At 37.0% G+C, this 27972-nt stretch overlaps 2 protein-coding genes across 6 annotated transcripts in view; one reads left to right on the top strand and one right to left on the bottom strand.

The window, feature by feature from the left end:
- The window catches only part of SLC35D4 (solute carrier family 35 member D4), a 40337-nt gene extending 26044 nt beyond the window's left edge, over positions 1-14293 (top strand). For 2 of the 3 annotated variants that reach the window (XM_026670326.2, XM_026670325.2), the window contains exons 14-15: positions 5822-5886; positions 9208-14293. In XM_026670326.2, coding sequence (XP_026526111.1) covers positions 5822-5886; positions 9208-9268 — 126 coding nt within the window. In that variant the 3' untranslated portion in view covers positions 9269-14293. Of the gene's footprint in view, positions 1-217; positions 2794-5821; positions 5887-9207 lie in introns of those variants that run through there. The other variant, XM_026670327.2, reaches the window with a different exon arrangement.
- A 3831-nt stretch (positions 14294-18124) lies between these two features.
- CABLES1 (Cdk5 and Abl enzyme substrate 1) overlaps positions 18125-27972 on the bottom strand; it is a 58918-nt gene continuing 49070 nt past the window's right edge. For all 3 annotated transcript variants that reach the window (XM_026670322.2, XM_026670323.2, XM_087961628.1), the window contains 3 exons: positions 23900-24006; positions 21012-21219; positions 18125-19819 (listed from right to left, as the gene is read on the bottom strand). In XM_026670322.2, the coding sequence (XP_026526107.2) occupies positions 19679-19819; positions 21012-21219; positions 23900-24006 (456 nt within the window). In that variant the 3' untranslated portion in view covers positions 18125-19678. The remainder of the gene's footprint in view (positions 19820-21011; positions 21220-23899; positions 24007-27972) is intronic.

Here is a 27972-nt window from a genome sequence, read left to right as displayed (position 1 = left end):
TACAATTTCTCTCATGAGATTTAAGCTATCAAAATGAGCTTTTGCAATTCAAACCTATAGAAAAACAATCTAAGGAAGAATATGGTAAGTGCAATATAGGCTATATTTCATCCTAGTCTTAATACTGCCTCATTTACCTTGGGATAAATTAGAGTTGCAAGCAATTTAATCAGTTCATTCACACACTGGCCATTCTCATCCATGTCAATCATTGCAGACACTAATTAAGAACATGATCTGAAGGCATTATGATCTTGCTGAAACTAAGCTGGTTTGGAAATCCTATTAAGAACCTTCATTTCATGCCATGAATTCTACAATAGAAGACAAATGCAATCAAAATATAATAAACAGTGAAATAGCAATCTTGTCCTTTCCAACACCAAGCAACCAGGAGCTACTGAACTTTTCTTCCTTTCTGGTTATATCAGATTGTATAAAATGCTGAAAAGTATAGAGCATTGCCAAGTTACCCATAATCATAACATTATTACATTTGTAATGCATCTTCTATTTTACCATTTCAAATGTTACTTCTATTTCCTAATAAAACAATATGAGCGAGTTCCAGAATCTGTAAAATCATTAAGAATTATTCTCCGTATAATACTTTCCTGTGCCCACCTTGGCAAACCAAGGTTTTTATTTAGTCTTTCTCTTACACTATTTATAGTCATTTGGTATAAGCTAAACAATGATTCATGGGGACAGTAAAGGGGAAAATAATAACAAGAATTGGTCTGGGAATAATTTGCAAACACATATGCCAGATGATTGAATGTAGACAAATGTTCAGATTTAGAATATACTGAAATTAGATAGTATTATGTCACAAGTACAGTTTCCATTCTTATTCAGTGCAATAGCTTAGAGTTTCTTTCAGGATAGCTTGGTTTTCAGGTTTGTCCTTGGTTCCAAATTTTATCTGATAATTTGTCCTTATTTCATGTTTCTTGGTACAATTCTAGTGGGAAGAAATAGGTATTTGGTAGAAGCTATGGGACAGGGAAGATAAAGGGATAAATATAGGCCAGAGCAAGGAAAACACAGTCATATCTGTGTTAGCGGTCCTTTGGAGAAATTATTAATACTGCCAGGACTCTGCCTGGAGTAGTCAGATCGGTTAAAAAAATAGCTGACTGAGGGAAGAAACACAAAATAAAATTAAACATAAAACAATTATGCTGAGCAAGCTGACTTAACGTACATGATACAGAAACTTGGGCTGCAAAAAAAGTTGAAATTAATTTATCCCAACTGTATTTACCACATACAGCTGCCTGTAATATCTAAAATGACAAACCGGCCTGGTAACACCTTGAAAACGTGGGCCAATGCCACGTTAAGGGTCCCAGTTCTGGGAAGGAAGAGCTCAAGATCTTAAGCCGGTCCCAGGCTCAGGAGAAATTGACCAGCTGTTGATTTGCAGTGGAAAACCTTAAAAACAACTAGGCAAGAAATGAGTTCTCCAACACAAAGCTAGCATTGCCAATCTTTTTGTGGAAAAATGAAACATAACACAACCCCCATTCCCTCCTTTTCTTCCTTTTTGCTTTTCCATTACATCATCTGAGAAACAGCAGACATACTGCAAAAGTGACAGAATTTAAAAAATTAGCTGTGGGGACAAACAGAACAGGATCAACAAAGCTGTTTATTTTGTTCTTTTTAAAAAAAATCGGGCTTAGGAGCACTGCCCCCCCCTTTTGATATCTCAATAACAGACTGGAATTTAAAATGGAAGTGGAAAATAAGCATAAATATCTTTAATGCACATCAATAGAGGCATAATATAAATATTGTGGGTTTTGTTTTAAATCAAGTGCTGTAAGCTGCCCAAAGTCAGTTTATTGTCAGTTGGGTGGCTATACAAATATAAAATAAATAAAAATAACAGAAGTGTTCATTTTTACAATGGAATTAAGCAGATCGTTTTCTTATGCTGCTCCAAGTGCCACTATCTTCTCAAGTAATTTCAATATTGCTAAATAATATCAATTTGTCAATGTTTTATTTCGTAAAAGCTTTGAGTGCTAGTATGGTGATTTAATGTGGACTCTTTCCTCATTCACACCTAACTACGTCACATGTGGTTTTTTGCAATTGGGCTTGTCAGAGGCTTGTTGCCACTAGGTATCTTTAAGTCTATTTTCTGTTTGCAAAGTACGCACACCAGTGGTGGGATTAGAATTTTTTTACTACCGGTTCTGTGGGCGTGACTTGGTGCGTGTGGCAAGGGAAGGGTACTGTAAAATCTTCAGTCAGAAGTGGTATTTGCCGGTTCTCTGAACTGCTCAAAATTTCCACTACCGGTTCTCCAGAACTGGTCAGAACCTGCTGAATACCACCTGGTGCACACATACAACATGCACGCATAATTCTTGCTTTGATACAGAGTTTTTAAAAAAATGAAATCAATCCTTTCATGCTTTCATGCTACCTGTAACTTGGAGAAAAGAGAATTGAGGATTTCTTTTCCCCCTCTACTTTCACCTTGACAAAGTGCCTTACTTTAATTTCCTAATTTATTATTTTTAATACATTTTAAGTATTAAATTTAATGTTAGCTTCAATCCAAATTTTATCTGCCAGTCCAGTTTTAGCCTGTTATAGTCAGTTTTACATGGCCAGTAGAACACTTGATTTTACATGTTTTTCCTACTTGTAGCCTGCACTCTGAATCTTCCCTTAGGAGTTTTCCACAGTGAAATTGATAGTACTGTATTACGGACTTGAAACACTTTGGATTTGGCAGGTAATTAGAGCTATGATTGCTCACAAAAAAACATGAAACCTGTCAGAAAAAAAAACAATTTTTGTGGGAAAACAGCATCTGCAAGTTCGATTGTCATATGTCAAAATCATTACATTTTCTTACTTGGAATACATTTGGAAATAAGTTCCTCATAAATCAAACAGATGTTTTTCTGTCCCTTCATTAAGACTAGAGAAAATAGAAATTAGATTCTCTGTAATTGAGTTAAGGGAATAGAGAAAATTATTTCAATAGGGAAATAATCCTTGGTGGTAGTTCAGTGAATGTAGGTTGCTTGCTATCTGACTTTGGGGACTAGGTCAAAAGTTAATTATTGAGAAAATGTATTATAGTTTATTGACACAAAAATCACATCATATCAGAATGCTAAAGCCTACAATGTCTAGGACTCATTTAGTTGTTATACTTTGAACCTCTGGCAATTGGTATTGTTTTTCTTTTCTTGATAGAAAATTTGCAGAAATTCATGCTTATAGATTAATCTAAATGTGAAGAAAGGCATTAGAAAGCAAATATAAAAATACACACACAGAGTTATAATTTATTTTATGATCCCTGGAGATTATTTTTTTAAAGCTAATATTAATTCAAATTTTGGTTGACTCATTATTTTAAAGTGTATTAGATTTAAATTGAGTGTACAAATCAGTGTTGAAAAACACAAGAGTGTCTCTATTTTCAATCCTATACTTTAAAAGAAATGCAAAAGGAAAATGGGATGGTGGGGGAAAAATTCCATTCTTATAATTTTTATATGTAGTGATCAACTGTGATGGAAGCTATTCAAATCTTAAAATGGCTAATGGGTGGGTAGCCTTTACTCCCTCTGCTTGAAATAAACCACATTCAAACAATGCAGTATTGCTGTGTAAAGTATTCAAGATTCTGGCCATTTAGTTCTATTTTCTGACCTGAGTTTTTTGCTATTTTTTGTTATTTTTTGTTTATGTTTTATGTTATTCTTTCCATATGCCCTCCCACCCCTTTTTGTGTATCTCCAATACATTGTGGCTGCAAAGCTATGACAGTCTTCCTCCCTTCACCCTTGTATTCCAAATTCCAGAGACTCTGAAAAATATAATTACATTCCTAAGGGACAGGAATCAAGATGCTTTACAAGCAGACAATTTTTAAAAATGGCATTCCATCAGTGCCCTGGAGACTGTTTTAAAAAATCCTTCCACAAAAGGGAAACCAAAGAAATGTATAACATGTGCACACACATTTTCAGCACTGGTTATGTACATTTTGCCTTTGTTGAAAGGAAATGAAATCCAGATAGTTGCCATGATGGGAACTCGGCCAGTTTCAAAAGCACCTTTCCTACTTAAAGCTTCTGGTATTGTGAATGTGAAAAGATATCTTGTCAACTTTTGCAATTTGGTACTTTTTACAATGTTCGTTGAAATCAGTGTCTCTCACTTCCATTGACTTTAAGATGCATGGACTTCAATTCCCAGAATCCCCCCCCCCCCAGCATGAAGTTGCTGAGGGAGAGAAACACTGGCCAGTGGCCCCCAACCTTTTTTGAACCAGGGACCGGTTTCACAATTATTTATTCTTCCACGGACCGGTACCTGAGTAACGGAAGACTCCACTGCCATCGGGACGGCTCTTCGTTCGAAGCCGCGCCCCCCCTCTTCGACGAAACTAAGGCGCGAGCACCCAAACGCCGCTTTCCAACTGAAAACCCGGAAGCACTTTCCAACCGAAAACCCGGAAGCGACCGAAAACCCAGAAGCGCCATCAAAACAAGATGGCGGCGCCCAAGCTTTGCGGCCCAGTAAAAAATGATCCACGGACCAGTACCGGTCCGGGGACTGGTGGTTGGGGACCCCTGGCTTAAGCCAGGCCGTTTTTGTTGTTGTTGCAGCAGGAGTGGAAGGACAACAACAGGAATTACTTTACAGGGACAACAGTGAAATTGTCATGTATTTCTGTCCTTCCTTTGACAGACAGCTGGTTAGAAAAGGTCTTGCCACTGCTTCTTGCTTTCTCTTTTTTGTTGCCTTGAAATGGAAGGCCCTGAGAAAAATCCTAAACTGAAGTTGGGGGAAGGAAAGAAGCTTAACTATTGCCTCAACTGCAGGAACTGGGAGATGGGTTGAAACTAGAGTTCTCACTGGCTCAGCATGTTGCAAAAACAAATACTGTGCTAGCTTTGCTGCAGTACCATATACACACTACAGTCAGGACAGAAGTGTAGCAGTTCAATTTTCCATTAGGGCTGACAGCATGGGATCACAGCAGTCAAAGATCACCAGGCTTGTGGGGGTGGGGGGAATTGCTGCTTGGTTATCTGGTGAGCAGTTTCTTGGTTCCTGTGGTTGTCTGGATTATTAGAATACATTTCTTAAACTTGAGGCTCATCTTTTGAAATGGTACACTCCTCGGAATCATAATACAGGCAGTCCTAGTTTAGCAACTACCTTATTTAGTGACAATTCAGAATTATAACACTAATGAAAAAATAAGTTTACCAATCCTCACAATTACAATCCATACAGGTCTGTAAAGCAAAGGAAAACTGAAGGCAAGTTGTAAGCATAACTGCAGTTTCATTTAGAGACCACTTTGCTTAATGACTCAGATACCTGTCCAAATGAAGACTACCTGTAAAAATAACGCACTATAGTTCATTGGAGCATTCAGTACAAGATTTCTGTTGACTCATTTTTTTCTCTTCTCAAAAAGATGACTGAGGTTATCTTAAAGTCAAAGACACCTTCTGAGGGAACCTCCAAATGCCTAAAAATGCTAGACTAGATGTGATTTTCACATGATCCAGCCCAAGGAATGAAAAAGGTGCTAATGTGTGTGTGTGTGTACAAAACCTTTTGAAATAAAGATATTGTCCCCACTTCCATTGGCTCAGCAGTTTCTGCAGGGTATCTGCCACATTTAATCTTCAATTATACCATAGTGGCTATCTCGACTTTTTTTACCACATCCTCAGTACACCCCTGCCCTAGCTTTGTAAGTTCTTGGGGTTCATTAAAAGGAGATTATTGCAACAACTAGTTTTCCATCTTATTGTCTTTCTAGGTTATCACAGCTGGTCTGTCTCCATTCTTATTTGAAATTGCAGTGAATGTACCAACTGCCTGCTGGTATGTACTTTACACAGAAGATTGTGATTATTTCAAATGTCCTTGAATTTCTAAGCCATATTCCTTAGTTTCTTACGACTTTAATCATTTTTTCCAAACCACAGTGTTAAGCTACAGTGAAAGAACATTTTATAAAACTAGAGAAAGAAGTATTGAACTGATGCTGTACATTATGAAAGGTCCTGCTTTCAAATAAGGTTCATGAAAACTACCAAGAGTACCAGCCATATACCTCCACTGGATTGCCAAAGGAAATAGGAAGCTGTGCTGTTTAGCAAAGAAAACCCACTGACCTCATATTCCAGAGATGGAGCTACGTCTCCCTAGTCTTCTCTCTTTACTTGTCCTTTTCTCCTGCTGCTGCACCAGCTATCCTGACACTTCAGAGGATAAGAGTCACAATGGGTTTCCAATGAATGGCTGTAGGTTTAAAGTGGTGGTGTTTGTCTTCTCTGAAATGATGAACTGATATATCTGGGTACTTCCGCTTACATGGGAATAATTCCCATTAATTTTAATAGGGCTTTTTAGCCATTGAAACACATAAATTATATCTGGTATGGAAAAAGAGAGCCAGTTTGGTTTAATGGTTAACATACCAGACTAGAAACTTGGAGACCATGAGCATTTGACCTTTAGACACAAAGCCAGCTAGGTGACCTTGGACCAGTGACGTGCTCTCAGCCTTAAGAAAGAGGCAACACAAACCACTTCCAAACTCTTGCCAACAAAACTGCAAGTAGTTGCCAGGAGTCAAGACTGAATTGGAGACATCAAAACAAACAAACAAAGATTGAAAAAAGAAAAAAACCTTTCTTGATATAAACCATAACTGTTAGTAGTTATAACAGCAAAGGCAAGACAAAAGAACTTCCTCACCAACAGAAAATTACTTTTTGGAATACAGTTCTGCACAATGAGATAACAGGTGCTACCTTATACAGGAAATTGGTTAAATCCAGGGAGAAAAAGCTTTGATTAGTCACCATGAATACCCAGTGGAACCCTTTTCCAGAGATAATAAGGGGCAAAATAAAGTATTCTGTTAAGACTGGATGGGTTGATGCAGAAGGAATCACTTTATGTTCAGATGCCTCATGTGACGGGTCATTAATTTCTACCTCAGTCAATAGAAGCTGAAAGCTTTCTTTTCCACAATCTTGTTATTAAGAAATATGCCTTGCTGAGCTTTAGTAAGGCTTATTCCCAAGTGGAATACAAGTGGTACAAGAGGTTTCTAATGGGCTTTGATCTCACCATTGCCCCTCCCCACCTCCAAGAGTATGTTTTTTCCAAAGTCACATCTATGGCTTACAATGAATAATGGCTTTAGTATGTTATGGTGTAAGAATGGTATTGTTTATACAATGCCACTTACAAATCATATTTCAGGAACAAAGGCGTCTGTATGATTTTCAAAAGAAATTAAATTAAGAGTCTAAGAGAGTATAATACTCTCAAAATCCAGAAGTTTTGCTAGTTTGCAATATAAAAAGGACTTTCTGCTTATACATTGTACAAAGATTTGTTTTATTGATATAGTGCAAAAGCAGCTTTGGGGTTTTTCTTTTTGTAAACCAAGTCAAGGAACTAAAATATAAGGCTGTAATGTAGAATTGTTGGAAGAGACAGAACAGAGGCAGCATTTTGCTGATTTTGAGTGGAAGAAATGGCAGAATAGCCTTAAAGCCATCTGTTGCTCTTGCGAAAGATGAATGATGCATGGGCTGACTTTTCTGGAAACAAAAGATGAACCTCTTGAACCTCTGGTATCCTTTGTTCAGTTTATGCTGTTGGACACATTAATACAGGGCAGGAAATACCATATACAGAACCGGAATATGAGAAGTCAGAATTTGAGAAGTATCTTTGTGGCAGGTGTGATAAGGATCCCTGGATGACAGGCAGTGTTACAGAAACCCAATAGGAAATTCGAGTGACCCACCCAAGTTGCTGTGGAGGTTTCCTTCCAAATCCAGTTAGTGAATAACTAATTTATATAAAAGCTCTTTAAAATTAAAATAGAAGTAAAAGATGACATAGGAGAAGCTTAGATTGGTGAATTACTGTGCCCTACCTGCAGGGCAACAAAGCTTACTAGTTGATTTTCCTTCCACTCAGCCTACACATATCACAAGGTTATTGTAAACCTAAAGAAAGGATCTGCAACTTTAGTGTTCCTTGGAAGGAAGGGCAGGATAAGATGTCCTTAATTATATCTTATGCATTTGCTAGATTTATGCCCTGCTTTTCACCAGAAGTCCAACGTGGCCTATGTAGCATTCCTTCCCCTCATATTTCCTCATAACAACCCTGTGAGGTAGAATGGGCTGAGAGAAAATGATTGGTATCCACATGTGAATGGATTTGAATTCTGATCCTCCTTCAGTACTTTAATCGTTATCCCATACAAATATGAAAAGATAAACTACATATTTATTTCAATTAATCCACACAATTCCATTCTCTTGAGAGCAAATTGCCTCCCCTCAAGAAAATTACTGGTTCTGCAAGCAATACAAGGGAGGGAATTTGTTACTTATTGACAGCACTATGGATAAGAAGTTGGTGTAGCTCACGTACAAGGTATGTTGGTTCAAGCCACTGAGAACAATGTTCTTAAACATATTAATCATAGGTCTATCTACATTTAAATTATGAGGATTATACAACTATGACAGTTTTAAAATAAATGGATGAAAGAGACATTTTGGGTTAAGTATTACAGAATAATCATAGACGTCTGTACAATTTAGAGTAAATATTAAGCCAGTGAATTGGGGAGCTCTAGTCATCCAGATCTATACCTTCTGGCTTCACTAGCCTGCATAACTGATGCCAAGATTTGCTGAGATTTGTAATTCAACAGCATTTGGAAGGCAAAATTTTTCTCATGCTTGCATCCTTGAAGAGTCTTGACAGTGAACTGCACGCACACACCGTTATTCTCAGAACATCCCTAGAGAAAAACACTGACTGAACGCTCCCTATACTTTGATCCAAACTAATATTTCAAAATGCCCTGAGAATTAATCAGTGGCTCTGCGTTCTGGGACTTAACTGGGAAGAAAGGGCAGACTAAGAGGAAGTAAGTCTCAGGAGAAGGAACTCTATATCCTTCCCAATTGTTGGTACCTTTCCTAGGACATAACCATTAGGATTGGGAGATGAGTCTTATAGATGGAATATGGGTGGAATATGGGTGAAAAAACTTCAGAATTAACTTTATTGACTTTGGGTTATGCTGTCTTAATTGTGTGTTTCTGATGTTTGTGCTAGCAAATATTTGCTAACAAAGTTTCTGCTATCTTTTCTTAACAGTCTTTTGCTGGCTGGATTTGCCGAAGTCTTGCTTCTCTACATTGAAAGGACTGGCACATGAACACTGGCAAGTGAGGAAGATGATTCTTCAATGGGGCTGCTCAATTTTTGTTTAAGAATTAGTGATTAATGAAGACATGTAAGCAAACAGCAAGTTACAAGTGCAATCCCATGATGGCTTTCTCAAAAAAAACAAGTCCTATTCACAATAAAACCAAGAATCAACTACAGGATAGAGTAAGACTAATTCTACCTGTTTCTGTTTTTAAGCCATACCTTCTATTAATAGTAATGCATAAAAATGGGATTCTTTTTTATTATGCTAAAATGAAGGTTTATCATTAAACTGGGACTTCTCTGGTACTATCCAAACATTTCCTACTTTTTTTTCTCACGGCAGTCTTCTAATTGTAGCACTCTGTTCAGATTATGATTGCTTATTTTATCACGGAATGGAATAGATGACCTAATACCCTTTCATGAAGCCCTGCATTAGAGTTATTCTGATCTTGAATGTTTTGCAGATAAACAGTACTTGTGTTCCTCATCAGCCTGGAGTACACATTACCTACTGTAGGCAACATACTCTATTTCCTGCTTCCTTATCCTCTTCCTGACACCACATGGTCAACAGCAAGTGTGTGTGTGTGTGTGGGGGGAAATGGATCCATTGGCATCAGTACCATACTTTCCTGTGGGAGAGGGGCAGTGATACAGATACAATGACTCTCTCATATGATCTGACCCTCACATGCAATAGTGCTAAACTTTTGTTTTACTGAACAGGTGTAGAATGCAGCCAATACACTGTGTGTTTTTACGCGTGGCAACTTTTAAGATGTGGAGATTTCAACTCCCAGAATTCCCCAGCCAGCATGCCTTTACAAACTTGCTGTGAGGGAAACATTGGATGCAAGAAAAATCCAACCAGATTATAAATGACCACTCATAAATAAGTAATCATCAGCCACTCTGATAAGATAAGCACACTTGAAAACTTATCCCTCTTTGTCTGACCACACAACACTAGTTGTGTCAACTCAGGTACACAAAATCATTTGTGCTTATTTCCCTACAACACCTTCTATCATTGATTCACACACACTAATCCAGTTAAACTGTTAATGAGTTACATTGGTTGGGTTCAGACAATACTCCAAGTCACATTATACTTTTGTATGTTATATATGAACACAGCCATCTGTCTCCAGTTTGTCTCGGCCTGGGTAAAATGTAAGCATATTAGCCAAATTAATTTTTGTTCCCATGGATACAGGGCTATAAGTACATTGTGGGTTGGCATTTTTCAGCCTCTTTGCAAAAGCAAATAAATTTCCAATATACCTTGAAAAGAAATAACTCATTGGAAGGTCTTCTCCAACACGAGTCCTTTGTACTTTTTGGCATGGTAGAGATAAAAATCATTGTGAATATTCAAATGTTGATTCTAATAGAATTGAATGGTAAGCAAGAAGGATATGATTCAATCTCCACTAAAGTGAGAACATCACATTGAGTTCTACTTTCTCTATAAAATGAAACCATCTGAGAATCAAAAATATAAAAACCCACCCATCCCAGAATCTGTGTGCCAAGGACTCTGTAGAAAATAAGAGTAAAAATTAGAAAAAGCACATCTGAAACACTAGTTGCATTGAATGAAAAATAAAGTGAATCTTATATTTAAGCATTAGTCTGTTTTTTCAGTCAAATGTTTAATTATTACTATCTAAACATTTATACATAAGGGTTGTAACACTTACTTGTATTTTGTAATTAGTTATTACTCTGCATACTTACAAAGAAATATAGTGATATTGTAGTTTCGAAATTCGGTCAGCAGTGTTGCTTCATTTGAATGAAATCCATAGGAAATAGTTGAATCTCTTATTCCTAAACATTTTTGCTTAGCAAAAATGCTAGTCATCTGGGTAAGGATCTTCTTAAGGTGCATTTAGATACACAGTCTTCAACTTGCAACAGTTCATTTAGTGACAATTTAGTTACAACAGCACTGAAAAAAGTGACTTATGACCGTTTTTCAACTTACGACTTTATACCATCCCATGGTCACCTGATCAAACTTCAGGTGTTTGGCAACTGACTCCCAGTGTCATTGACCTGAAGTCATGTGATCACCTTTTGCAATCTTCTGACCTGCAAAGTCAATGGGGAAGTCAGATTCACTTAACAACTGTCCTGTTTAGCAAGCAGAAATTTTGGACTCAATAGTAATTGCAAGTCAAGGACTATCTATGTCACTTCCATTTTTCAAATCCTCAAAAGGACTGAATCATTTGCTTTATTTATTCAAAGCAAAAACAATATCACACCAAAAAAATACAGTCTAGATCAGGGGTCGCCATTTTGGACCTTAAGGACCACCAAACTCATAATTTTAAATCCCGCGGACCAGAGAGCCTGGGAAAATCCCCCAAACAGTCTGCAGGAAAATTCCACACCCTGTTTTCCTACCGATCATTCTTTATTTGGGATCGCAGGATACCGTCTCCAGCTCCGTTCTCAGGGGGAGAGAGAGACTTTTGACTTCATGCAAGGAAAGCAGCAGAAGTCTTTCTTTCTCTTCCCCCAAACTCCACCAGAAATGAGTCTTTGTGAGACTTGTCCCGCCGACGCAGTCTCTTGGAGCAGAGGATGCCTTGCAGGGTCCCAAAGACTCATTTCTGGTGGAGTTTGGGGGAGAGAAAGACAGACTTTTGCTGCTTTTCTTGCGTGCAGCCAAAAGCAAAAGAAGCAGCCCAGTGGCCAGGCCATGCACATGGGGCAAGTTTCCACCCTCCCCCTTCCCTCACTACCTTGTGTTGTTCACAATGCAAGCGACGCAAGCCTTGTATTCCCATGGGCCATGTGGGCAGCGCAGCCTTGTGTTCCCACGCCGCCTGGATTAATTGCTTTGGAGGTGCTCTGGGGTGACATTTCTCTGTGGAGCACCAAAATTTTCTCACGGACCATCAGTGGTCCATGGCCCACTGGTTGGCAACCACTGGTCTAGTTCCCTCCAAAAAAGAAATATTTCAGCCAATATTATGATAGTTTTATGCAATCTTGTTGCTAGAATCTATCAATTTAGAAAGAGCAACAGAAGTCACAATGTTCAGCTCATTAACATTTCAGAAGAATCCGATTTTGCAGGTCTCTGAATCTGAATCTCACATTCAGAATAAAAAAAGTTGTTTTGCTACAGAGCTGACTAGCATCTAGAACTGTGACTCCTAAATGAGCAAAAGCGTATTGTTGTGTTCCTTCCTAGAAGGCAAACATTTGACAGATATGATAAACTCTGCATGTATTCTGATGAATTCATATAGGAGTCCTCTATGTAAAAGGTTTAAAGTCTCTCCCCATCAACATGTTAAAAAAACCTCTCTACAGTTTTTTAGCCTTAGCAGCTTGAAGAGAAATGGACTTCAACTGCCAGAATTACCCAGCCATCATGCATTTTGGGGAATTCTAGAAGCTGAAATCCACATTTCTTCAATTTGCCATGGTTGACGAACACTGCTCTACACTCAGACATCTGTAGACCTATAGGCACCCTTACCCAGATGAAAAACAGTCCACTACTTTCCCTCAAACCTGAGGCTTATTCAATTGGTATGTATATATAAATATACCAAACAGTTTCATATTAAGCTAGTGTGTTACTCCCTTTAGCCCTAGGATGCAGTCTAAAAACTCTAGTCACACCAGAGCCTTGAGTGTGACCAATGTAGACTTTGCTCAACAACCAAGATTACAGTCCCAACTGTGGTCATAGTCAAGAATCATTATTACAGGATAATAAATAATAACATTCATGCCAAAGTTAATTAACCTTAAAGTCAATTCAATGTTGTCTCAACCATACCATGTATATTCCCATCCACTTTTGGACTTTGCCTTCTCTCAGAATACTAAAAAGCCTTAAAGGTTCTATACCATTCCACTATAATCCATGCTGATCTAGAGTGAAGTATCTACCAATGGAAACTAATTAAACTACTGTTGCAATATCTGGAAATGTATGCAGGCAAAGAATATGTTCTTTGCATTATGCTATGGTCTAAATTATTTGTAACTTAATGTAACATTATAGACATTTTCATTACTATGAGATACAACCTGTTATTTAGTTCAAAAGCAAAAATTGATTCAACATGCTTATTTTTTTAATTGAGAATGTAGTGGAAATCATTAAGAGGTTTTATTAAGACAAATAAAACATCTTTTTTTGAGAGTAACATGATCACGGGTTGTCACTTCTTCATACAGACGCAAACTCAATTTCATGTTCATCTTTGTGTTCTATTCCATGTCTTATTACTGTTTAACATTTTCTACATAGTTTTTCCCCTCCTTTGATTTTCTCAACTTTATTTTTAATTATCTCATATCTCAATTCAAATAATTATATTTGTACTTTTGTCTGTCCTGTTTCAAGTTCATATTATCTTTATTTTATATTTATTTGTATTGTTTCTTTTTGCGAAAACCCAAATAAAATTTATATTAAAAAAAGAAGTTTTATTAAGAGAATGTATTCTTGCCAATGAGTTTCTGTTACATTGCATGTTTTGGACTTTCAAAATTCATGTATTTTCTAAATACCCCATCTTTGTAAAAACAATTGTTTTTGAATGTCAGCTTTATGAAATTGTACATAACTACTTCCTTCACTTTCTCAAATAAATTCTTATATTGAGACTTTGGTTTAAATTATGTGCAAAATCAATTGATGTAAATACTTATGATAAGGCTATTTAATGAAAGATTTTAAAAAATTAGCTAGCAGTCATAATTATTATTATTTAGAATACACCAGCATCTCTTTCTATAGATGAACGTTAGAAAATATCCAAAATGTAACTGAACAGTTGTGAGTGCCTTTTAATGAAGAGAAGTGAATATTTTGGGAAGCTGAATAGTTTCCTAATCCAATGATGGAACAGCTTTGTCTTGGACTGTATCATTAATCAAGATAAGGACTGCCTTAATTAATTATGAAAGATTTTTCTTGGCAAGTATTATCTTTCATATTTAAAAAAACAGATGGTGTCTCATAATAAAAAGATTTGGATTTTGAAAATTGTGATCTTTGGATTTTTTCATAATATTATGAGATGTAGATACTTAAGTGTTCTGCAACAACTTCAAGAAACATACTGCTCTTATTCACATGGCTGAAGTTCTAATTCTGAAAGACCCTGCTGCGAAACTGATGATCTACTATTCCTTAAAAAATCTCTGAGAATACACTGGATATAGACAGTTTATACACCCATTTAAATGCCAGATATTTGAAACATAAACATATCAGACCAAGATAAATCACTTCGGAGTTCTTTCCACCTTTAATATATAGATTGTACCACTCAATTGAAAAACAAACTGAAATCTTCTAGGAGGAAAAATAACAATACAAATTTACAATAACATGGTTGCATAAAAATACTCTGTTGAAGCACCTCTTGATTTTATGACTCCATTTAGTCTTTTACGGAAGGAGCCTATAAGCATGGTACATTTTGTCTTTACCCATTCTTCATGGCAAAAGTGCTCCAAATCTGTCAGAGCTTCTCCACCAGTGCACAGGCCCTCTTCAGGTCAGCCCTCAGATTTTCAACTGGATTCATGTCCAGTTGGACTGGCTGGGCCAGTCCAAACCCCATCTTCTGATGAAGCCATTCTTTTGTTGATTTGGAGGTATTCTTTGGGTCCTTGTCCTATTGAAAGGTGAAAGTCCTCTTCATCTTTAGCATTCTAGCAGAGGTCTAAATGTTTTGTGCCAAAATAGATCAATATTTGGAGCTGTTCATAATTCCCTCCACCTTGACTAAAGGCTCAGTTCCAGATGAGGAAAAGCAGCCCCAAAGCATAATGCTGCCACCATGCTTCACTATGGGTATGGTGTGCTTTTGGTGATGTGCAGTGGTGATTTTTTTTTTTTTTGGTACCAAAAATTATTTTTGGAATTATGGTCATAAAGTTCAACCTTCGTCTCATCAGAGCCTAACACATTTTCCCACATGGTTTTTGCATGTAGGTTTTTGCAAACTGTAGCTGGGATTGGATGTTTTCTTTATAAGAAAAGGCTTCCATCTTGCCACCCTACCCCCAACTGCCCAGACATATGAAAAATACAGGAGATTGTTGTCATGTGTAGTACACAATCTATACTTGCCAGAATTTCCTGCAGTTCCTTTAATGTTACTGTAGGCCACTTGGCTGCTGCTTGGACTAGTTTTCTTGGTTTTCTCATCAATTTTGGAGAGACATCCAATTCTTGGAAATGTCACTGTTGTGCTATTTTGTCCACATGTTGACAACTGTCTTCATTGTCTCCCATATTATATTCAATGCCTTGGGAGAAAAAATGTACCCTTCTCCTGACTGATATCTTCTAAAAATGAGATCGCTATGCAGACCATGGCTTTTGCTGTACAAGGCAACTGAGTAAATGTCAGTAAAATCCTACCTGCACAGCTCAACTTTATAGGGGCTTGATCAGTCACTTTAATTGATGGCAGGTGTGAATTACTTAACATAAGTTTGAATGTGATTGGTTAATGCTGGACACAGCCACATTCTTACTTACAAGAGGGTATGAACACTTACACAGCCACATTATTCTAGTTTTTATTGTTATTTTTTTCTCAGAAAGATTTCAGTTTGTTTTTCAATTGAATTGTACAGCTTATATATCATATTAAAAGTGGAATGAATTCTTACTAATCACTTTCGGAAGTTTCTTGTTAATTCCTAATTATTAATTATGATGAATCTTTGGATAAGTTTCACAAAACTGGGTAAGTGTCCTTCAGTCCTTAGTGAATGAAGTCTTAACTTCACGTATAAAAACTTGAAAGAAATATCTAAATAAAAAATGCATTATTTAAAAAGTTGGATTTACAAAGGTGCAAATGGAATAAAGATTCAGAGAAATAAGATTTTGGAATTAACTACAAAGAATCTTTCCCATGAGAAAATAATTTCAATTTGAATTTAAAGCCATACTAATATAAACTTTTAAAAATTGGAGACTAGAGAGAACTAAACATTATAATTAAGGGAGAAGAACATTTAAACTCAATTTACAGAACAAAGCAAAATATTTTAACATTGGATATTAAAGGATATTTTTGAATAATAAACTCAAATGTTAATTTTAATAGAAAGTGCCTACAGATAGATTGTAGACCGTAAACTATAACAGAAATATGTTATAGAAAAGGAAGAAGTTCTGACAATTGAGATTGACAAGAAAAAAATGTTACACTGTACAAAAATAAAATAGCTGATTCTTAATAATGAAAAGGGATATACAAATAAACCAACTGGATAATTTTCCTATATTGGACTTGTCAAATAAGTAGGTGGCACAACTTTGAGTGAGCTAGGTAATAACCTTGGAGGCAGAAGGAAAATGCAAAACAACAGAGGAATGAAAATGAGAGAATGAAATTTACCAAGACAAATGCAACATTCTTAAGAAAAATATGCAAAGGTATATGAGACCAATTTTGGTAAGTATTTCTGTAAAAAAGATGCTAGAGTTGTAAGCAATCATAAGCAGTACTGTAATCATCAATGACATGGTTATGTAAAATGTAGGTTCCATCAATTGATTGATCCATCAATCAATCAGTTTCTGAATCACATAATATGATTTGCTCTACTCTGCATTGCTCAGACCCCACTCTTATACCGTGTTTCTCCAACAATATGGCCTCCACCAATAGGAAGGCCCAGCATGTTTTTGGGGCATAAAATCAAATTAAGCCCCTCCCCCCAAATTTAGGCCTATCTTAAAATATGCAAAATAAGGGGGAAGGGCGGGAGACTTGCCGTTAGGAGCGCCCGGCGGGCAGGAAAGAGGCGCAGATGCTGCCTTGTAGTCCCCAAACCAACTCCAAACGCGAACATGTTCCAAATGCGAAGCCGGTCGCTAAAGAGCCAGAAAGCAGCAAGGGCGCCAGGTGGAAAGGACAGGGTCATGATCACATGGAGATGCCCAGAGAGCGGAGCGCACATAACTAAAGGCGGTGCACGCAGTTGGTTTGGGGACTACAAGGCAGCATCTGCGCCTCTTCCCGGGCACGTCTCTAGGCTGCTTCCGGAGCTACGGGACGCTCTCCGTTGCCTACCGGCCCTTCTTCCTTGGGCTCCCTGCCGTGGGGTACACCCACTTCCTCCTACAAATTACGCCTCGCAACTCTTCTCTCCCTTTCCTCTCGCTCCAAAAAGATTGCCATCGTATCCCACCGATTCGGGCTTCCAGCCACGTTGTGATCCACTAGTGAGGTTGCCATCTCGGATGGAGGCATCGCAGTCTCCCTCTCTTGCTCGCTCTGAACTTCGCGCGGACCAAAATAAAAAGATCGCCCACCGTCATGTTTGGAGCTGCCACTTCCGCGTTTGGAGCTCCAAATGGTGGCGGCACTCCAAACACGGAAGCAGCAGCTCCAAACGTGGCAGCGGAATGGGCAGAAGCGAAAGCAACAGCGGTGGGTGCCAAAGGTGTCTGCAGCAAAGGTGGGAGTAGGGAGCTCTCTGTGCTTCGCCATGATCACCCGTTAGGAGCGGCTGTTGGCAAGGATGCAAGGGGGGGAATTAAGTCACCCCCCGAAAAGACGGCCTAGCCGTTTTTTCGGGGCTCAAAAAAAAATAAGGCCCGACCTTATGTGAGAAACACGGTAGTAGCTCTCATATACTGTAGTAATGTCCCATTAATCAAAGCAAATACATTAAAAGTCTACTTTTGTTAAGCCTGAAGCCTTAGGTTTCATTTTTTCAATTTAAAAAAATAAAAAAAACATATTTTTGTTCTTGTACTATTTTCATTTCCACTTGTTAATCCTAATACTAATGACTGATAAAAAGAGGAACGAGAATAAAATAGTTGTTCAATTAATCTGCATTCCATGACAAACAATAAACACTTGATTTTATTTCAATTATTGTGCCAATCATAATCTGTACCAAGTAAATCAGCACTGGAAAAAGTGGGACATGAGCATAAACTATATATAAAAATAGTAATTTAATTACCTGATGCTTGTTCTATAGCATGTTATGAAGCACATCCAGCTGTCTGTCATCTTGCAGATCTGTGTGTGTGAGAGAATCTATGCATACATACATTTATTTAGAAAACAGAATACATGGAAATTGCAGCAGTTGGTCTAGGACAATCTGCTTTTTTTTCAGTTTACATGTTGTATTTTATGAACATGCAGTTTATAAAGTTTTTAAGATTCCAGAGCAGTATGAAAAAATGGCAATTTTAATGGCCCCTAATTTAAATTTGATTTTATACAGTCATTTCTAGTGAAAACAACAATTGTTCAACAATAAAAATTTCTTACATTAGGGATGCATCTACTATGAGGGCCCAAGGCTGCTGCCGAATATGCCCTCAGCAGTACAATTTGGTTTTATAAAACACTGCTTAAACATAGAGCATCATCAATGTAACTTGGAATGCACTCTAACATAGAGTACAAAATAACAACACTACTAAGTGCAAATCTAACCATCTACACAAGAGGGAAAAGTGCAGTGATTAGAAATATGCATGTGGCTTAAAACAAGATCTTCATAAAATAGCATCTTTGTTTTGAATTTCTGAATGGCATCACATACAAAGGTGAAAACATAAACCAGTTATTTATTTCTTGTACATGTAGCTTTTTTTAAGTACTATGAACTTGAAAAAAAAGTTGGTGTTAGGGAAATCAAATAATCAGGAATTGCAAAATACTATCTGAGCTTATTCCAATGTAGCCATGTGTCTCTCTTCCAGTAGTTTTCATAAAGCAAACAGAAAAAGGTTGTCCTCTGGTCTTTAGTAAACAATATCACTGCAATGATTCAAGGCTGCCACAGGGTTCCAAATCTGTCCAATATTTTGTACACAACTGAAAAGTCTACCCACCCACCAGGAAAAGTGCACTTTCAATAACAGTTATAAAAATAGATTGGCACATTGTTGACACAGTGACAATATAATCACAACCCATCATTGATTTTGGATCCATTCGTTAGGTAGACATCAGCTCTAGCAGGAAATGCATCCAGTTCCAAATGGGTCGACAGGATAATTTTCAAAAGGTGTAAAAGAAAGGTGCTAATACTCCTTGTATGAATTATTTGGGCAACCCAGTGAAGTTCTCTTTTGGTCCACAATGTATCATATGAATGTTCCACCCACTGTTCACTCATATGTGAACTCATTCAACATTCGCACTGAGTAGCTAAACAGTTCATCTAGCCTGAGAAGTCTTAAGGAATTCACTGCTTTATTCCTACTATCTGGTTGAAAAGCTGCGTTGAAAAGAGAAGAAAGGGCACTGGGGCTTCTGCATCCCATTTTTTTTCCTTTTTTGCATTTTCAGTAGTAATTTGCTGCTCTTCTGAGCAAAATAGACAATAGTTTTTAAACCCCTCCCCCTTCTTGGAAGGGTAGCTTGTGCTAGGAATTCTGGATCAGACGTCTGTAATGTGGCATCACTTCGTGTTCAGGTAGATGAAGAGCAAATTCCAAGGCCACTAACACCGGGAACTCAAAGGCAATCAGTTCTCGCCTATTCAAGCGGAACTTTTCTTCCAGTTTCTGTAATATAGTCAACAGTTACAGCTTAGTATTTTAGGATAATTATTTGGAAAGTACTTAAAATAACTTCCCCTAATTTTATTTATTCATTAAAATAGCCCAACCGGTTTGATCAAGTCAGAGTTGGTGCATGCCAGGTTCATCAATTCAACAATGCCACCTCCAGGACCCTCAAAGTTCCTACCCAACTGGTGGACCCTTCTCCATAGCAGTTCCTACCCAACTGGTATTTTAAAGGGTCCTGAAGACATGGCTGTTTGGCTAGGCTTTTAGTGAGGTCATTTGAAGACTCTTTCTTTTCCTTGTTGTATGCTCTGTCACCCCTGCTCTTTTGCTATGTGTTTATTTTGGTTTTGTATTGTTCCCTATGTTTAACATTTTGTAAACCGCCCAGAGTTGCTGTGGAACAGCATAAAAATTTAATAAATTATTATTATTATGAAAATAGAATTTCCTAATGATTTTAATTATTTTTCAAACAAATGTCATACTTGATGTAATGACCTCTGAAGAAGACTTCAGAGGATAATTAGGACAGCAGGAAAAACAATTACTACCCACCTGCCTTCAATTGAGGACCTATATACTGCACGAGTCAAAAAGAGGGCTGTGAAAATATTGACAGATCCCTCACATCCCGGACGTAAACTGTTTCAACTCCTACCCTCAAAGCGACACTATAGAGCACTGCACACCAGAAAAAACTAGACACAAGAACAGTTTTTCCCCCAAAAGCCATCACTCTGCTAAACAAATAATTCCCTCAACATTGTTCAACTATTACAAAGTCTGCACTATGATTACTGTTAATCTTCTCATCACTCTTTATCACCCATCCCCTCCCACTTGTGATTGTAGGACTGTAACTTTGTTGCTTGTATCCTTACGATTTATATTGACTGTTTCCTAGTATGATTTGATTGCTGACTGTACCCTATGACTATCATTAAGTGTTGATTCTTGATTCTTAACAAATGTATCTTTTCTTTTATGTATACTGAGAGTATTTACACCAAGATAAATTCCTTGTGTGTCCAATCACACTTGGCCAATAAAGTATTCTATTCTATTCTGTTCTGTTCTGTTCTGTTCTGTTCTATTCTATTCTATTCTCAGAAGAAGATTCAACTCTTTCATCTGAAACATTCCCAATACTTTTTTATGGCAAAAATTAGTGGCCAGAGATACTTACATCTATAAGATGCCTGACTTCATGCTTTTTGATGTCACTGCCAATTTTGGCAGCTAGTAAGACGCATGCTCCAGCACAGAGCTTTCTGTTTTGCTTGTTGAGTTTTCCCTTGAGAGCAAGCTTTTCAAAATAGACAAAGGCCATAGCCACAGTAGGCTCCTCAAAACCACACTCTTCTTGAACTAATTTGCGCATTTCTCGCTTCAAGCTGAAAGAGGAAAGGAAGTATGTTATGTTGCCAAAGAAAACTGAAGATAACAATGTCTGTAATTTAGAAAACTTGCCTAAATATACATAGCTGAAATATTTGTAGTATTATGTTGCACATTATTCTCAGTACATGTAATTATTCATGTCTTCTGAATTTCTGAACATTGAAATGTCCATATTTTAAATCATAGGTATTTACACAATAATATGCCTGGTATTTTCAAAGTGTTGAACAAGGCAACTTTCTAGGTAAAGAAACCAACATAGCAAGGGGCTGAATTACTAAAAAGGCTATTTGGCAAGCAGAAATTTATTTTTGCTGTTCCTATTCTACCTTCCAGAATAGGGTTTCACTGGTCTCTCCGGGCTGAAGGCCACACCTAGCTTTTGGGCTGCATGCTGCAAATCTCTTTGAAAAATATGTGAGGGCCAAGGCAATGAAGTGCTCTTGTTATTCTTTCCCCTGTGCAACTGCAAAATTATAAAGAGTCTCCTAAACGTCTGGACAATTGCAAATAATAATTTGCAAATGTAAGTTACAACTGTCTTCTTTTCTCTTGATCGTGTTTTTGGACTATAGTCCTGCAAATACATAATGCATCATACAAAAGACATTAAATTTATTTAAAAACAGTAAGAGAGCTTAATCAATGGACTACAAAAAAAGAGGTATGTATGTGTATGTGATATATTGAAACTATTCCAGCTGGTTAACTGGAACTTGGATAGCATCAATTTGCTTGTCCCAGTAATTCCTCAACTATACATAGTTAATTTCCTATAGCTGTTATTATCATCTAAATGGTGAATGGCTATTCTTTCTTGTAACCAAGTAATCAAAACTTGAAACCAGCAGTTAAACTTGAGTAGTGCTAATCAAAAGTGGTAACCATTTTGAGATCTATCCAACCTATGAACTCATCCACTTCTTTTGGTGTTATTAGTTTTACAAGCACTTCTCTGTTTTCCTTTTATTTAAAGAATTATATCTGTACATTAGTATTTACCTAACTGTATTCCATGAATGCTTCTTTTTCAATCTATGTTAGTACTGATTGACATTATTTTTTCTATCCATGTGATTTTCTTGATAAAAATACAGACATGATTTACCATTGCCGTCCACTATGCAGTATGATATAATACCCTTGCCATTGCAATTAAAGTGATCATCTATCTCTGGCAACTTCCTAGATCAATGCTGCCCAATGTTGGTATCTAATTGCTTTAACTGGGCAGCTGAGATTATCTGCACATCTTGGGTGACCCTGCTAGGAAAATCAGCACCCCACCCCAACATTCTTCACTCCTCTGAGGAACACCATCAACATGATGATGAGGCAGGGGAGGATGTGAGAAGTTTTTTTAAAATGAAAAATAACAGATGGATCTGTATGTCAACAAACAATGAAAACAAACCAAGAAATGGATTTATTTATATCCTGACTTTATTATTTCTCTAAATAACTCAAGGCAGTGAACATATCTAATACTCCTTCCTTCTCCTATTTTCTTAAGAACTGTATGAGGTGTGTGGGGCTGAGAGAGACGTACTGGCCCACAGTCACCCAAGCCAATATCTAAACCAGGACTAGAATTCATAGTGTCCAGCCTGTTACCTTAACCTCTAGAACAAACTGACTTGCTACATTATATGTTTCCTGCAATGCTCTTTTTGAACTTTTGCAATTCTCTTTCTTCCACTCTTACCTCTTTTACCCTGCCCCTAACCTTAAAAAAGATCTCCTCCCTGAGATCTGAACTAAGCAAAGTGTTTTGAAAAGAGGCAAAGGGTCATACATTGCTGTAAGTAGCCATGGTAATCTATTTTTATACATGTGTATATAAGGAAAATATTTTTCTATAAGTTTTCCTCTGTTAGGAACTTATTTACAGTGTGTGGGGGGGATGGGGGATACACAAATGCACTTGTGGATGTTTATAGATAAGACGTATATGTACAGAATATGTACATGTATATACGCAAATATGCAAAGTAGAAAGTCTTTGTATAATGATATAAACAACTGAAGACCATCTGTCAATTATCTTGGCTATACATGTCAACTGAAAAGATTATTTACATCCTCACTTATTCAAAATGAAGACTGTACAGCACAGAAAGTACTGTAAAATATTTTGGAGTAAATTGCTGACAAAAATATTCAGGATAAACATGCACAAGAAAACATGGATTTTTGTCAGACATGAAAACAAATAAACAAAAGCTGTGAATTCACGTAGAACAAGGATAGAATGAACTTAAATTTAGAAAAATGAAAAATGAACAATAAAGAAAATTAAATCTGACATATTTGTCAATCCCTAAGCAGTTATTAATAAAATGTAACTAGTATAAATTGTTTCATCAACTGATCCTGTTAATGAATCTCAATTTTTTGACTGTCCCTAAACTATCCAATAGGAATTTTTTTATTTTGTTGGCTGCCTCCCTTAAGTCTTTCCTTTCAGTATTTATGTTTAATTATTAAAACATTGCAAGTCAATAATATATACTTAGGCCCATGTGCTTCCTATCTTATTTACTCAACATCCTGACTAGAAAGCAGCTGATTGTTTAGTGTCCTTAAAGGTCATTTTTCAGAAAATCTACTGTTAATGTTTTACCTCCCTATACTTAATATACCAAAGGGTAGTTAGTTGCCTGGGGTTAGTACCTTCTTATTTTACTGAGTGTCAACTTGATGTGAGGAAACTTCTCCTTGAAGGTCTCATTCATATCTTTCTTAAGATCCGATGGCTTCACATAATCAATGACTGTAGTCTGTAATGTATTACAAACAAGATTTAATATCCATTTGGGATGAGAATCTCTGCCTCTCTCTTTCAAAAATTACCATGGTAATTATTTTCTAATGCTTATCTGTTTCATCAAAGAACAATAAAATAGTTTGTGGTATTTTAAAAACAATATAAATATCATTGCATAGGCTTTCATAAGCTCAAGATTTCTTTATCAATATCCACAAATAGTCTAAATGTGGATGCATCATGCATGGACACACACATAAACACATAAACACATAACTAATTATTTTCACAATTGGCTGGACCAAAAAGCAAAGGACAGCAATAGATTTGCATGTAGGCTACTCTGAATTTTATTCATGGAAACAATTCTTCAGAAAGACATGCCAAACAAAATTTTGCAGAACCTCTAAGCATAATCTTTGAAAAATCTTTCAGGACCAGCTCCTTGCCTAACCTATGGTCACAAGCCACGGTCATCCCCATCTTCAAAAAGGGAGACCCCAGCCTAGTTGAAAATTACAGACCAATCTCCTTATGCTGCATCACCTGTAAAGTCATGGAATCAATTATTAACCAATCCATTATCCTCCACTTAGAAACAAACAACCTACACTCTAAGAAACGATTTGGTTTCTGAAAAAAAAACTATCCTGTAATCTGCAACTCTTACACTGCAAAAACATACGGACTACACAACTCAATCAGGGCAAAACAATAGACGCAGTCTACATAGACTTCTGTAAAGCCTTTGATTCAGTGGTACATGACAAACTACTCCTAAAACTAAAATCTTATGGTATCTCTGGACAACTGCATAACTGGATAGAAGCATTCCTGTCAAACAGAGAACAAATGGTCAAAATTGGGAGTGTCCTATCAAATTCTGTACCTGTCAACAGTGGTGTCCCACAAGGCAGTGTTCTAGGACCAACTCTCTTCATACTCTACATTAATGACCTCTGTGATCATATTAAGAGCAACTGCATTCTCTTCGCTGATGATGTAAAGCTATTCAGCACCACAGACAATACCACTACCCTCCAAAAAGACCTTGGCTATGTATCAGAATGGTCAAACAAATGGCAACTTCAAATCTCAACAAATAAATGCTCTGTCTTACATATTGGCAAAAAAAGTCAGAAAATAAAATACAAGCTAAATAGTCAAGACCTTGTTGAGGATCCAAACTTTGTCAAAGACCTTGGAGTACTCATCTCAAATGATCTAAGGGCTAGAGCCCACTGTAACTATATAGCCAAAAAGGCATTCAGAGTTGTTAACCTAATCCTACGTAGCTTTTTCTCTGGTAATATCACACTACTAACTAGAGCATACAAAACATTTGCTAGACCAATACTCGAATACAGCTCATCAGTCTGGAACCTACATTACGTATCTGATATTAGCACAGTTGAGAAAGTCCAGAAATATTTCAGAAAAAGAATTCTCCACTCCTCTACTTGTTGTAGAATACCTTATGCCACCAGACTTGAAATTCTAGACCTAGAAAACCTTGAATTACGCCGTCTTTGGTCTGATCTAAGTATGGTATATAAAATCATACATTGCAATGAATGTATGTCAATGAATGTCAATGAATACTTCAGCTTCAACCATAACAATACAAGAGCACATAATAGATACAAATTCAATCAATAATACTGTGTTTGTTAGGTATAACATTGATACCAAATATGGTTTGGGTGAATAAATATATAAAACTTAGATATCATGGTTTAAGTGCTTATCACTTTAAGCACAATGCTGCAGGCAATTAGCCGATTAAGGGTGCGGTTAGAAGTTACAATATAAGGAAGCATTAGAAGCTGGAAAGCTTACTGCGACTAACTGTGTCTTACTGTGACTAACTGTGATTACTGACTGTGAGTGCCTGTGACTGAACTGTTCTTGTTTGCTACTGTTTGCTGATTTACTGCGTAATTCTACTGTTCTACTGTTTGAACGTCTTGTTGAATATCCAGCGTTTGTTCCTCTGGAGAGAGGCACCGGAGGAGGAGGAGATATCTTTATCGGCTGATAAAGATATTGCAAGGACTCTTAACTTGGACTGTAATAGTGAGTCTTACTGGATGGAAATATAGTGAATGACTATTGGACTGAATGACAATGCTTTAAACTCTAAATGGATTAAAAACTATTTAAACTACAAACAGTGTGTTCAGTGTGTGTATACTCTGGGGCCCTTCCACTCTTGTTTGGCTGCCTGGCTTGACTACTGCTGCAATACTCTGCTAGGGGTTAATCCCCAAACACTAACATTGGTTATGGGCCCAGCAGCATAGTCTAACTAACCAGGATATAGCAGAGAGTTGGTGTGAGTTGCACATTACTGTAAAAACAAACTGTTTTAATTAGTTTAAAATAGTCAAAATATCTGAAGAGTAATGGCACAAGTAAATTTGTCACAACTGTCCATGATATCCAGGCTGGATGGAACAAACTATGTTTCATGGTCAATGAAATGTAGTTTACTTCTACGCAGAGAAGGTTTGTGGGACATTATAGCAAACCCACCAGATGTGAGTAGCTGGGATCCTGCTGATGATGATGATAACGAAAAGTTACAAGACTTTAAACTGAAAAATGAGCAGGCTTTATGCATCATAGGACTGACTCTCTGTGATCAGCAGCTTGTCCATATTCGTGGAGAAGAAAATGCTGCAAACTGCTGGGAGAACCTCAGGAAGATTTATGTTCGGGACAGTGTAGGAGCACATATAAATCTTACACGGAAGCTTTTCGAACAGCATCTTCAGAGGAATGGAGATATGTTAGTTCATTTAAACTGTATGAAGAGCATTTTTCAAGAATTGCAAGAAAAAGAGCTTATATTTAATGAACTGCAACAAGTCTACATAATATTATCTTCATTAGATCAAAGCTATGATGACTATGTGACTTCGTTAGAGGTATTGCCAAAAGAAAGCCTCTCATTAACCGAGATTACAGGCAGGCTACTAGAAGAAGCCAGAAGAAGGCGTGAGCGTGACGAGCTGAGAGAAGATAAGAAAGAAGAGAAATTATCTTCAAAGCTTGAAAGAAACCAGCAAAGCAAAGTACAGCACCTGGAAGAAGAGAATTTATCTTCGACGGCATACACAATTAAAAAGTGTTTTAATTGTGGAGGCAGAGGACATTTGGCAAGATTCTGCAAAAAGAGAAAAAGCCAGAATATAAAAAAGCCTAAGAAAGCATTTGAACTAGCCATGTTTAACAACTCTGATGTGAAGAATGATCTATGGGTGGTTGACAGTGGCGCATCCCACTGCATCACAAGAGATAAGACAAAATTTATAAAAATGTCTACAAGTTCTCAACATATATCTCTTGCCAACGGCTGGAATCTTAAAGCGAAAGGTGAAGGTTTTGCACATTGTCCGTGCATAAACCAGGATATAAAAATGTTGTATGTACTGCAACTAAAGTTTAATTTGCTTTCAGTAAGGATATTAGATAAATTAGGTTATGTAATTACTTTTAAAGATAATAATTGCATAATTGAAAAAGATAACAAAAGGGTAACTGCAGCTTTAAATGGAACATTATATGTCTTAGACAATAGTAAGAAAGGGAGGCACAAACTGTATTTAATAATATAAAACCTCATAATGAATGTATCCATTTATTGCATAGGCGTTTGGGGCATGTAAATTTTAAAATGCTAAACGTACAGTTGAGTTATCTGAAGGAATAAGGTTAAAACCTTGTGATAAATATTTGCGTTGTAATGTTTGCTGTGAAGATAAGAGCAAAGTATTGCCTGCAAATAGGCTAAATGGTTTCAAAACAAAATAACCTTTAGAAGTGGTATTTGCAGACATCATAGGTCCAAAGAAACCCAGTATGGGGGTGCTAGATATATACTGAGCATTATGGACCATTATTCTAGATATGGGTTTTGCTATTTAATGAAAAGCAAAACTGAAACATATCAACATTTTTTCAATTGGCTTAGGTT

Source organism: Notechis scutatus, chromosome 3 (assembly GCF_049901735.1).
Source record: "Notechis scutatus isolate UNSWTSFEM ecotype Mainland chromosome 3, rNotScu1.2, whole genome shotgun sequence".
Classification (NCBI taxonomy): Eukaryota; Metazoa; Chordata; class Lepidosauria; order Squamata; family Elapidae; genus Notechis; species Notechis scutatus.
This window is presented reverse-complemented; position numbering and strand designations above follow the sequence as displayed.